This window comes from Oncorhynchus clarkii, chromosome 9 (assembly GCF_045791955.1).
Source record: "Oncorhynchus clarkii lewisi isolate Uvic-CL-2024 chromosome 9, UVic_Ocla_1.0, whole genome shotgun sequence".
NCBI classification, from domain to species: Eukaryota; Metazoa; Chordata; class Actinopteri; order Salmoniformes; family Salmonidae; genus Oncorhynchus; species Oncorhynchus clarkii.
In genome coordinates this window covers 49640042-49652673 of record NC_092155.1, presented here as the reverse complement: position 1 = coordinate 49652673, position 12632 = coordinate 49640042, and the positions used below count along the sequence as shown (strand labels likewise).

Below are 12632 nucleotides of genomic sequence, written 5' to 3'. Positions count from 1 at the left end.
CCAAGGGCATGTAGGTTGACGGTTCACTATAGGGTCACAGAAACAATTATCGTTTAAAACGATTTATTTGATTTCATAACCATATTCTATACTGCAGCAGAGCAAATAGCCTATGTCTCTTTCACACCATAAATAATAAAGACGATTATTTCTACGGTAGGCCTACATAGTTTATATTGTGCGTAAGTATGTAATTTCTACAACAACCCTATCTAAATTGAATAACCAATATTATCTGCGTGGCCTTTTAATGGTTGTCTGATTTGGCCTGTAATGGGAATGGGCCTGCTTTTATTTAACTAACATGTCCTCATCACATTTGATATAAATCGGAAAGGATAATAGAATAGAATAGAATAGAATAGAATATAATAGAGATACACATCCATTAGAGAGCTGAAGGTCCCGCTGCCCACGCAAAATGACACTTGACATGATATTTATGAACTTTTTTTCGAAATGGAAAAAATAAATAAAAACGATATGACGAGTGGATTTGTTTTATTGTTTATTCCTACAATGAGTTTCATTTTTTTTTTTAAATGTAATCTAACAACTTGTTGTGTAGCCATTGTTTCTCAATGTAGGCCAAACGATTCATATGTGTGTGAAAAGTAGCCGGTGGTTAATTCCATCAACAATGTGAAATGTCTCATTATTTTAGGGGTAACAAGTATAATTTATAGATGACGTGTTTTATATGGAGAAGTTAAATGGTTAATATAGATATGTTGACCCACACAGGTTATTATATATGTTTTATTTTATAATTAATTGGTCATTTAGAACACAGGACATTTTTAAATGGGGCTATTACCGACAGAAATATATCAAATATTTAAGTTTGTCTATCATTAGCAGTCGTAATCATTGATAAACTGCTCACGCACATGCACTGTCTTGCATGTTATAAACAATCATTTACAGTTAATTTCTCACACATTGCAGCATGTTTTCGTTAAATGCAATGCATTGGCGAATCTGTCTCAAGAGGATCACAATTATACATAATTTGTTCAATCGTTTGAACCTCTTTGTTAGTAGGCCTACGTGTTATTTGGATAAACTCTTTCTTGGTAATTTCTGATGGATTCATCGCATTATGAATAACATCTAAATCAGAGATACATGAGCAATTATGATTGTTTCTCCATTTAAATGAATTACCATGAATAAAAAACACCAAACACACTTCCTATTTTTATTCTACCGATGACTTTTTGGAGTCAACCTGAAGTCAGGCATTCACTGAAATCTCACGAAACTGTTTTAACACTGATTGATTGGTGGCTAATTAATAAACTGGATCCGACGGTCAGAGTAACGGCCCATTCTATGATGACAGACATTCAGACGAACAAACCCATCCTTGATTGAAAAGCGACTGTAGAAAATGAACAGAGGGATTAAGTCACAGGTCGTTGGACCCTCCGCAGTGATGAAAGAAAAGACATGTATTGAGTAGAAGACAGTCACACAGCATCCTCTGATTGTCTCTTAGCGCCCTGCGCTCCTGAGGGGCACGAGAAGTGATAATATTAATCTCATTACCTGAGACACGTCTAGTTTCGAGTTTTATTAGTCGTATTTACAGGATACACAGGCCTACATGGATGAACAGAACAGAATACACAGCTCCCAAATGGATTTGTTTCTCTTAATAATATACTCTCGTTAAAGATTTATATTAAATGTGATGGGAATTTAAACTAGAAACAACCACTTGATGAGGATATAATATCATATCATCAATATAGGTAACTAATATTCACAAGTACCAACAATTATTTTCACCCAAAAAATTATAGAATTATGTAAATGATCAGGATACATATATATATATATGAATATATATAAGCCATATAATATGGTGTTATTGCCTCGTAATTATTATAGGGAGTGTGAAAGTATCGATATACTGTTATTATGAAGTTAATACCACTCCTACTACAACAAGACTACTAACTCTACGCATACTACTGCTCATGATAATAATAACAATAATTAATAACGTAAGCACAGCATGATAATAATGCAATTATAATAGTTCGCCTATTAATTACAGTTGTATCATCATCAGTAATGATTGTTGCAGTGAGTTACAGGACTGCTGTTGGCAGTATTTGTTCGGCTCTGTCATGAGGTATTAGTGTTAGGCCTAATAATCGTGAAAATCGTGTTTGTGAAATTATTATCGTGCACTTTTTCGTGTGGGGGTGGAGTCAATCGTTAATATAACAATGACTCAAAATGTCTATAATGAGAGTGATTAGGCTGTTGTATCATCATGCCAAGTTATTGGTCGTATCTCTTATCGCCTTGCTGTTTTTATAGAGCTCATTCTGATTTATCTTGTCATAAAACCAAGCATAACTTTTCCTTTCAGAGGAGACATTATTTTACAGCATGTGTATAAGGCTCGCTTCAAACACTAGCATTATTATATCTAAAGGCCTACACTGTTAACTGAGACATGTCGGTGTTTTATTTCGCATTTATTTTGTAGGTCTATTATTTATTAGAATGCCCCATCGCGATTAATATCTATGAAAACTATAGAGTTTATGTTTGGGCTCCCGAGTGGCACAGTGGGCTAAGGCACTACAGACCCTGGTTCGATCCTGGGCTGTATCACAATCGGCCGTGATTGGGAGTCCCATAGGGCGGTGCATAATTGGCCCAGCGTCGTCCGGGTTAGGGGAGGGTTTGGCCCAGGTGGGCCGTCATTGTAAAATAAGAAGTTGTTCTTAACTGACTTGCCTAGTTAAATATAAAAAATTAAAGGGTTCTGTTAAAATCGAGGTAATTCATTTGAAAGTATATGAAGACCATCAAAACAAAATTCACAAATCTGAAGGAACTGTGACAATTTCTTCGATCTTTATATGTTATCTTATATTGATTCTAAAAACAACCAAGACACAGCAAATTCAGCAAAGGTGGGTCTCTTCTTCATGTTGGCTTGGTGTTCGTCCTTCATGCCCCTCTCCTCCTCCAACTCCTGAGACCTACCTTGGAGTGCATCACGTGGTCTTAGTCCGTACAAATAACTCGCAGTAGAGTTTTCCAGTAGAGAACGAATCGGAGCTCTGTTATATCGGCAATTATCAGCGACAGTAACTATCTTCAGATACTAAGAATAGGAGAGAGAGACTTGGACCATCCGGGAAGTAAGGAATTGCTTTTTCTCGTAAACTTTTATTCCCAAAGACATTTTGGACATCTTTGTGGGAGCCACAGTCACTTTCGTTGGGTCTATCTGAGTGAAGTTTGCCCACAGAGCTGCTCAAGCTGCTCCTCTGAAAAACAGACTATCACCCGACCGTCCTTATCTGGTGAGATAATACTACGAGAGCTCTTGTATGAAATTGTATTCCTCTTGTGCACACAAGGTTTATGTGATTTGCGTTACGATTGATAAACATATAGCCTATGCATCACACATATGGCTCCTCTATCTATTGTGGGTTGATTAGGTTCCTATGATTTAATGACATGGTGCAAGTCGGGTGTTCCTCAGGATATCTCGGGTAGCTGATTAGTTATATCTACATGCAAAGATATGGAAGACCATTAATGTCATTTTAATCCATTAAATGTCAATCACAATGATACAGAAAATATATTACTCTTGTTATTGATCAAGTGGTTTTCTATTTTTCCTTGTATTGCTACAGCAGTTATTTGATTGTGCGATTTACATCAATTTACTTTAGGCCTAATTCGTGATATTCTCCATTGATTGACCTAGATGATAGCAAAAATTATTTTAAAGAGAAAGGAGAAAACAATGTACTAAACAAAATATTAAGATAAAAGATGGGTCAAAATACGCCTCAGGCTGTTCAGGCCACAGGTGCGAATTGTAGACTGCTGGGTGATGTTTCTTCTTTAATTAGTGGACACAATCCCTCAATTACAGGACACATGTGTTGATTGTGGTTCTTTCCCCTTCATTCAGGAGTGGATTTGTTAATTATCCGGCGACTGGATAACGAAAAACCGCCGACAACTCGCCGAAGTGTCTTTACGTGACCCGCTTTGTCCCAGGAGTCAATACCCATATTCTCCCAAATAGGACGAGTATACGGTGTCAGAATGTACCAAAGCCTTGCTTTGTCATCCAACCAGTCCCCATATGCACACGATGCAGGGAACTATATGCACCCTTCGGCGAGTTCCCCCGTGTACGTGCCCACTACGAGGGTGCCTGCTATGCTGCAAACCCTGCCGTACTTGCAGACATGCGAGTCCACCCATCAGTCCCATGGCCTCGGCGGGCATCATGGCTGGCCTCAGACTGGCACAGACAGTTCGTCCTTCAACCCGGGCAGCCCCCATCCGCACCCCGGGTTCTCCTACTCTCACAGCCCGCCAGTAAGCAGCAATACAGGCAGGGACACAACCTACCAAAACCCGCTTGTGCTCAGTAACGGTGGTCGGGCCGACCAGTATGGCAGCGCTTTGGTACGGTCTGTTGGGGGATCATACTCGAGTCCCTACGCCTACATGAGCCCTGAGATGGCAACCTCTTGGACACCAGGCCACTTTGAGAGCGGCATGATCAGTCTTCAGGGACGGCAAGGTTGCCTGTCTGGGAGAAGGTCCAGTTTGGGTACGTAACAGTCTTTGATAAATAAGGCGAACCGTGTGTTTGTTTGTCTAACAATTCCACTCAAACCGAAGGGCAATTGCCATATCCAATTAATGTATGCTACTCGTATTTAAAAATTGTTTCACTTATGTATGTGGAGAATTGGTGAAGGCCACAAATGAAAAGAATATTAGCACATAATCAACAACAAAAAACGAATGAATTTATATAGCAGGCCTAGTCGTCCTTTACTGGTCTATAGAAGCACTACAGGAGGCACACAAAACATATATACCTATATTTCAATAAATCTGAATCATGTTTTTAAGATTAAATGTTGTGGATAATTCACCTTGAATCTTTTGCAATATTTTTTCGATAACAGTTCTTTATTGGTTAGATCTACTTTTGCAAATGAGGCTATTCGTTTGTGTGGCTGTCAAGAGTTAAAGGGGCCCGTGCTCTGATCTCACAATTTTCAGCCTGGTTGTTTCTTCAGTTATTTATTGATGCGATTGAGAAATCCCATTCTATGTGGTAAACTCTATGTGGTAAACTCTACCATCGATTGTACTCAGTCACTGGGATTCAATTTGCCTAAAAAAAGTAACCTTTTTGTCAGCGTTCACAATACACATTCTTTAAAAGAGAAGGTTGATAAAACCAATTAATTAAGGTGCTAATTTAATCCCCACCACCTGTCAGTTTTCTTTTGCAGTGTTTTGATTATCAGTACAGACATTCACTAGTGAAAACTGTCCAATTGTCACCTTGATCAGATCAGACGGAAAAGTGATATTTGGAAATGCGTCTGCAATACACGTTTGGCAAGCAGCCAACACGTCCTTTGAAGGTGGAACATCAAAATGCCTATTACGTTTAACGTGTTTTGAAGCAGGATCTTTACCGGTTGCATGGATATGAGGTCAGTTTCTTGTAGGCATATCCAGTCATGACCAATATGACCTTTATTTAACAAGGCAATTCTTATTTACAATCACGGCCTACACCAGCCAAAACCGGACGACGCTGGGCCAATTGTGCGCCGCTCTCCCAATCACTGGATTCGAACCAGGGTGTCTGTCGTGAGGCCTCTAGCACTGAAACGCAAGGCCTTAGACCGCTGCCACACTCGGGAGCCCAACTAACAAGGCACAGTATGTGTTTCTTGATTATTTCGTTTCACATCAAAAACAGGAATTTCATCCTGGTGAAATTAATTTGTGGATTTTCTATTTATATACATTCGTAATTTAACACATATGGTGTGTGTGTATTGTTATGTGAGTATGTATGTGTTGTGTCTGTGTCCCTGTGTGTGTGTGTGTGTTGTGTGTGTGTGTGTGTGTGTGTGTGTGTGTGTGTGTGTGTGTGTGTGTGTGTGTGTGTGTGTGTGTGTGTGTGTGTGTGTGTGTGTGTGTGTGCTTAGTCATCGACACCAAGTTTGGTTTAAGTGGTGGTCAACATATTAGATATAGAGCACTTGCATATCTCATGGCGCACTCACATTACGCACACATCATGAGGAAAATAAGACATTAAACATGATACAAAAAAATATATAAATATATTTTTGGGCCCTACGGTTTTTTCTATTGTTATTGTTTTTATCTATTGACCCTCTTTCAATATGTGGACAAGGAATTCTAGCAATTAATTGTAGGAGGCCGTCGCCTGTCAGTAGCTTGATTGATATGGGGACCCCTGGATCCTTAACACTGATAAGAGCCCCATTGACATTCCACCCGTCTGAGCCCTGTGCCTCGCCAGCCGCCCTAATAGATACGCCAATGACCCTGTATCCATATTGATACATTCGGACTAGATATATTTTAATCACCGAGAGGGCTTTAAATTCTACTCGAGCGAGCTAAGCCGGGACATTTATCACGCGCTGATGCGTTCTGTTCACGATATGGGTTTACACATCAAAGATGTCTAAACTTATGGCTTTCATGTCTGGATTTTTTTGTCTTCCATTTTATTTGTTTATTATAGCCTATCCGTTAAATTTAACGAAAACATACAACAATTGACCAAAAAAACGTTTTTTTCCTCCCCAATATCCAAATAGGCACACACATAGCACTTGCAAACGAAAATAAATTGTATTCCTCTCATTTTACAAAATTATCCACATTTAACGAATTATGCAATTAAACTAAAGATGATCAAGGGTATTTCCATAACAAGTTCAAGCCATGTACATGTTTTGCTCAAGTGTGACCATGCATTAAAACCAGCGCAACACCACATACAAAAAAATGAAAACTGTAAATTTTGTCTTCATCAAATTACAGACATGTTGGAGGAGTTCCCGGGAGAGGGTCGTGAGTGTGTAAACTGCGGCTCCATCTCCACTCCTTTGTGGCGACGAGACGGTACCGGGCACTACCTGTGCAATGCCTGTGGCCTGTACCACAAGATGAACGGAATCAACAGGCCACTCATCAAACCACAGAAACGCCTGGTAAGCACCATAAAAGTGTATATAACTTGTCCTAGATGTACCTTATTAAGTAGGCCCGTTATTATGCCTACATATACAAAAGTATGTGGACACCTGTTCTTCAAACATCTCATTCCAAAATCATGGGCATTAATATGTTGTTGGTCCCCCCTAGCTGCTTTAACAGCCTCCTCTCTTCTGGGAAGGCTTTCTCCTAGATGTTGTAAAATTGCTGCGGGGCCTTGCTTCCATTCAGCCACAAGAGCATTAGTGAGTTCGGACATTGATTTGGGGCGATAAGGCCTGGCTCACAGTCGGCGTTCCAATTCATCCCAAATGTGGTCCTTGGGGTTGAGGTCAGGTCTCTGTGCAGGCCAGTTAAGTTCTTCCACACCGATCTCGAGAAACCATTTCTCTATGGACCTCGCTTTGTGCACAGGGACATTGTCATGTTGAAACAGGAAAAGGCAATCTACAAACTGTTGCCACAAAGTTGGAATCACAGAATCGTCTAGAATGACAATGTATGATGTGAAGTTAAGATTTCCCTTCATTGGAACTAAGGGGCCTAGCCCTTAGTTCCTCCACCAAACACAGATTTGTCCGTTGGACTGCCAGATGGTGAAGCGTGGTTCATTACTCCAGTGAAAGCATTTCCACTGCCCCAGAGTCCAATGGTGGCAAGCTTTACACCACTCCAGCCGATGCTTGGCATTGCGCATGGTGATCTTAGGCTTGTGTGCAGCTGCTCGTCCATCGAAACCCATTTCATGAAGCTCCCGATGAACAGTTCTTATGCTGACGTTGCTTCCAGAGGCAGGTCGGTTGCAACCGAGGACAGACGATTTTACACGCTAAGCGCTTTAGCTGTGAGCTTGTGTGGCCTACCACTTCACGGCTGGGCTGTTGTTGCTCCTAGATGTTTCCATTTTACAATAACAGTACTTACAGGTAACCGGGGCAGCTCTAGCAGGGCAGAAATTTGATGATCTTACTTATTGGAAAGGTAACATTTTATGATGGTGCCACGTTGAAAGTCACTGAGCTCTTCAATAAGGCCATTGTACTGCCAATGCGTGCCTCAATGTGTGCATGGGTGTGGCTGAAATAGCTGAAATAGCCAAATTCACTATGTTGAAGTGGTGTCCACATACTTTTTGAACTTTTAAATGAGTCAATGAGCTTTTAAAATTGAGTTTTAAGAATGTTAAGGACTAAATGTATTGATTGATTAGGTGGGATTTGAGAAGAAAAAAAGTAATATGCAGATATTAGGTTTTTCTAGGTCAAAGCAGTTAACACAGGAATTGGTGGTCAGAAGGAGTTGGAAAAAGAATGGAACATAGTGGGTCAGTGATTGTCTGAAGAAGGTCAGTGTAGTAGAGTGAGAGAAAGAGGCCTTCACTCCTGTCTTTTTCCCAGGCAGGAACCAGCCTCTCAGAGCAGCTGCTGTGAATTACCTCAGCTCTGCTCTGCCTGTGCTTGTTCTGTTTTTATTTGTCCTTCAGTGACCTTGCCCTTGGGTTGTCTGTTTTTAGCCACATCTGTACGAGGCAAGAGAACAGCGTGACTTAACAACCATGTTTCTGCTGAAAAATCTCACTTGTGTCCAATAACAAGCTGATAGAGAGGCAGGTTCAGCCAGGAGTGCTTAGTGCTTAGCCTAGCACTATGTGAAACATTTCTCATGTGAAGTCCTTATCAGTACATTGACTGTTTTGTTTCTCCATGGATACTATGGCGGAATCTTGTGCACAATACACAAAAGGATGTCACTTATAGTAAAGGGATACTTCACCCAAATTTAAATTTTACACAAAGTATAACAGAGTCAGTAACACAATATATGTATATATTTTTTTTGGGGGGGGGCTGAATTATCCCTTTAAGGTGCTAATTCTCTAGACCTGTCATACAATCCATCTTTAACTGGTCTTGTCCTTGGTCCAGTTCTCTCTCAGAATAATTCTTTGAGTTGTCTGATTGGTTCTAGTTGGTTATCGGTTATTGATCGGTTATCTATTGGCTATTGACGCCTTGTCTTTACTTCTCCATCTATAGCAGACCACATCTCGCCGGGCCGGCCTGTGCTGCACTAACTGCCTCACCAGCACGACTACGCTGTGGCGTCGCAACGCAGAGGGAGAGCCTGTCTGCAACGCCTGTGGCCTGTACATGAAACTACATGGGGTAGGTCACACACACACACACACACACACACACACACACACACACACACACACACACACACACACACACACACACACACACACACACACACATACACACACACACACACACACACACACACACACACACACACACACACCTTTCCCATGGACCCTACAATACTCATATCATCTAATGTACACAACGTTTGCCCTGGTGGGATCCTATGTAAAATCCTGCTGTAAGAATTAGCCCCTATTAGCCTGGCAGTGCAGTGTGGGCTGTGTATTATTCATGTTTTGCAAAAGCTTTCCAAGGTCATCATGGATGTTGTTATCAAAAGAGAGAGGTGGGAGGAAGGAGTCATTGTGTGTGTTTTCAAGGCAAACTGGCCTTTGTTACAACTAGGATCTAAATGATTGACCTCTCCTCCTCTTAGGTCCCCAGACCACTGGCCATGAAGAAGGAAAGCATTCAGACCAGGAAACGGAAACCTAAGATGCCCAAGTCCAAACCCTCAACAGGTAAGAATGGGGAATGGAAAGAAATACATAGAGAGAATGTTTGAAGTGTATTCAGGATGATTATGCCCTGTACCTGTCAATCACCCATATATCTGCCTGTCTTCTTCAGGAGGGTTGTCAGCCTCAGGCACCAACTCACCGTCCTCCTTGTCTGTCTCGGAACATGCATCTACGATAAAGAGTGAACCCAACATGGCCCCCTCACCCTACGCTGGACAGACCGTAGCCTCTGTGTCTCAGGTAAGGCTTCTCACTCCTGGGTTCCTGATACAGGGGATGATGTGACTTTTTCCCTCTAGGTATTATGCAGAGAAAACACTTATTAGAATTGGGAGTTTGAAACACTTTGTAGGGCCAGGCTGGAAGAACTACCCATAGTAGGAGGCTATGCAAGGCCGTGTATTTTGTCCTGAACCCACTCTCCCTGTCCTGTAGCTCTGTGATTAGCCTTTGACTCAGTATTCTGCTCGACGTTGGAGCTGCCACTGTCATGCTATTTACTATTGTGAGAGAACGTTTACCACTACAGCCACTTTATAGTCGAGCAAATTTCAGCCCACGAGTTCCTACTGAAGACCATATCATTGTGGTCGGTCATTTAAATGTCCCATTCTATTCTTTGAAGGCTTCATCACATCTGGACAGTTCAGGACATGTCGACATCAAATACGAGAACTACCCCTTTACGCCCACGTCCGTCGTCCCACAGAACTCCTGGTGTGCTCTGTCTCAGGCATGAGCTTGACCACAGCTCACCGTGTCCTGATTCTGGAACCAGCGCAGCTCACCGTGTCCTGATTCTGGAACCAGCTCAGCTCACCGTGTCCTGATTCTGGAACCAGCTCAGCTCGCCGTGTCCTGATTCTGGAACCAGCTCAGCTCACCGTGTCCTGATTCTGGAACCAGCGCAGCTCACCGTGTCCTGATTCTGGAACCAGCTCAGCTCACCGTGTCCTGATTCTGGAACCAGCTCAGCTCACCGTGTCCTGATTCTGGAACCAGCTCAGCTCACCGTGTCCTGATTCTGGAACCAGCTCAGCTCACCGTGTCCTGATTCTGGAACCAGCTCAGCTCACTGTGGATAATATAGACTTGTGACACGAACTACCTATTATAGACTTACTCTCTTTCCCATGTGGCTGGAGGGAAGAAAAACCAGAAGGAAGCGACGGCAATCAAGTGGAATGTATAGAAATAACTTTTTTTAACTGGCGACTATCAACACTATTTCTAGTTGTAGTTTTTGTTGTGGTTGTCTTTGTTGTTGTTGTCATTATTGACATTTTTCTAAATAGCACCATCACAGTTTCACGTGGTATTTCAGTCAATAACCAGGAACAGTTCAACAAGTTATCACGGAGTGTTATTCACACATCCAGAAGGACAAAACACGCAAGTGTTTTATTACCTCTGAACATGTTTCATTACTAGCGTGTCGATGATTAACTTCTATATACATTATTTATGTTAAGATAAGAAGAGTCAAGAAACTCCAAAGCCAACATGTCATATCCCAGAAGTCCATTCCCTTCTAAGAATGCCTTGTGTGTTCAAGGTATGAAATCTAAAATAGAAAGTATACATTTACATGTGCTTCCTATGTAATGATTTGCATAGTTGTTCATTGGACAAACGATGCATACATTTACATTTACACAGATACTGTTTATACTGTATATGTTATCAGATATGTTGAAAGTGCATAAATACTTTTTTATTTTAGATGTCATAATTGCATACTTGAATTCGTTTTCATTTTTTTCCAAGACCCCTGTTCTATTAGTTCAGCTTTTGACAATGTATTGTCTGATCATTTAAAGTGCAATGACTTAATTTAAAAAAATAAAAAGAAAGACAAAGAAAAATACTTTTATTTTAATTATTTTGAATACGTTAATCTAATTTTATTTGCTGTGTTTTTGTTGAAATATAAGGGAATTTTATTGTTGCTTTATAACCTAAAATTGTTTAGAAACTTGAGTCTACTTTAGTTGTTTAACCAAGTCTGATAGTCTCGTTGGTTTTGCAATGCTCTTTGAAATCTGTTTAGTTTAATAAACCGATCAATTAATTGTTCCTTGATTTTATGAAGTAACTTTAAAACAATTGTAAAATAATCCACTTGTATTTTATTGTTTACCTTTGAATAATTATTTTGTGCATGACCTGCCATCATCCGAAGTTATATACAGTAGAAGACTTAAAAATACATTTGTACTTGTCTCTGATGTGGACTGCAGGGTTATTTGACATCCTGTGTGATATTTATAGTCAAAACAATTGTTTGATGTCAAACTACAGATGCAAGCTAAATTACAGTAGGCTGTAAAACATTTTTTTTGTCTGTTTATTCAATATTTCAATTGATATTTGGTTTCAAACAAATGTTCTCGGGTGGGTTCTTTCGGTGTATTAGAGTTCTTTGTTATTGTATCATTTTCAGTAGTCTAGGTGTATTTGGAAACTAGGGAGTATCTGTCCTGTCCGGTTATATGGTTGTCGTTGAACATGTGTGTTTGTGTGTATGTGTGTTTCTGTCTGTCTGTGTCTGTGTGAGGAGGGCGTGTGCTCCTCTTGCTCAAGCCAGTGTTGTCGACCAAAGGTTGGGTTCCAACTGTGCTTTATGGCCCCTGGGGACTATGCCTGGCTGGCACGCGTTGGCCCCGGCACTTGGAAATAGTGGTGCGACAGCGACAAACCATAAGCTTTACTGCCTCATGGCGACACAGAGGCAGAGGTGCCGCCACTACCCTCCTTTAATGACTATTTGCCAATTTGTTTCTGTACTCTTATCTTCTGTGGGGGTAGTTGCTGCATGAGAGAGTAATGTGCTGTATGATGAATAGGTTAGGTCATTAGGCCCTTACACTCAATAGCTCACTCTTGCAGAAGCATG

The 12632-nt window shown here is 40.8% G+C and overlaps 1 protein-coding gene across 2 annotated transcripts; it reads left to right on the top strand.

Moving 5' to 3' along the window:
* The first annotated feature begins 3030 nt into the window (after window positions 1-3030).
* Window positions 3031-12121, top strand: LOC139416470 (transcription factor GATA-5-like). Of its 2 annotated transcripts, none has more exons than XM_071165098.1 (7): window positions 3031-3335; window positions 3962-4615; window positions 6895-7064; window positions 9105-9233; window positions 9652-9736; window positions 9846-9976; window positions 10362-12121. In XM_071165098.1, the coding sequence occupies exons 2-7, from the start codon at window positions 4099-4101 to the stop codon at window positions 10473-10475; spliced, it is 1146 nt and encodes a 381-aa protein (XP_071021199.1). In that variant the 5' UTR covers window positions 3031-3335; window positions 3962-4098; the 3' UTR covers window positions 10476-12121. The 2 variants fall into 2 exon arrangements, with proteins under 2 accessions (XP_071021199.1, XP_071021200.1); XM_071165099.1 differs by having other exon boundaries at window positions 3072-3335; window positions 9108-9233; window positions 10362-11959.
* The last annotated feature ends 511 nt before the right edge of the window (window positions 12122-12632 follow it).

Bases quoted from the DNA above. Each gene is read 5' to 3' on its own strand.
- LOC139416470 (XM_071165098.1), top strand. From the start codon at position 4,099: ATGTACCAAAGCCTTGCTTTGTCATCCAACCAGTCCCCATATGCACAC. The intron at 4,616-6,894 runs GTACGTAACAGT...ATCAAATTACAG, and splicing joins TGGGAGAAGGTCCAGTTTGG to ACATGTTGGAGGAGTTCCCG. The intron at 7,065-9,104 runs GTAAGCACCATA...CTCCATCTATAG, and splicing joins TCAAACCACAGAAACGCCTG to CAGACCACATCTCGCCGGGC.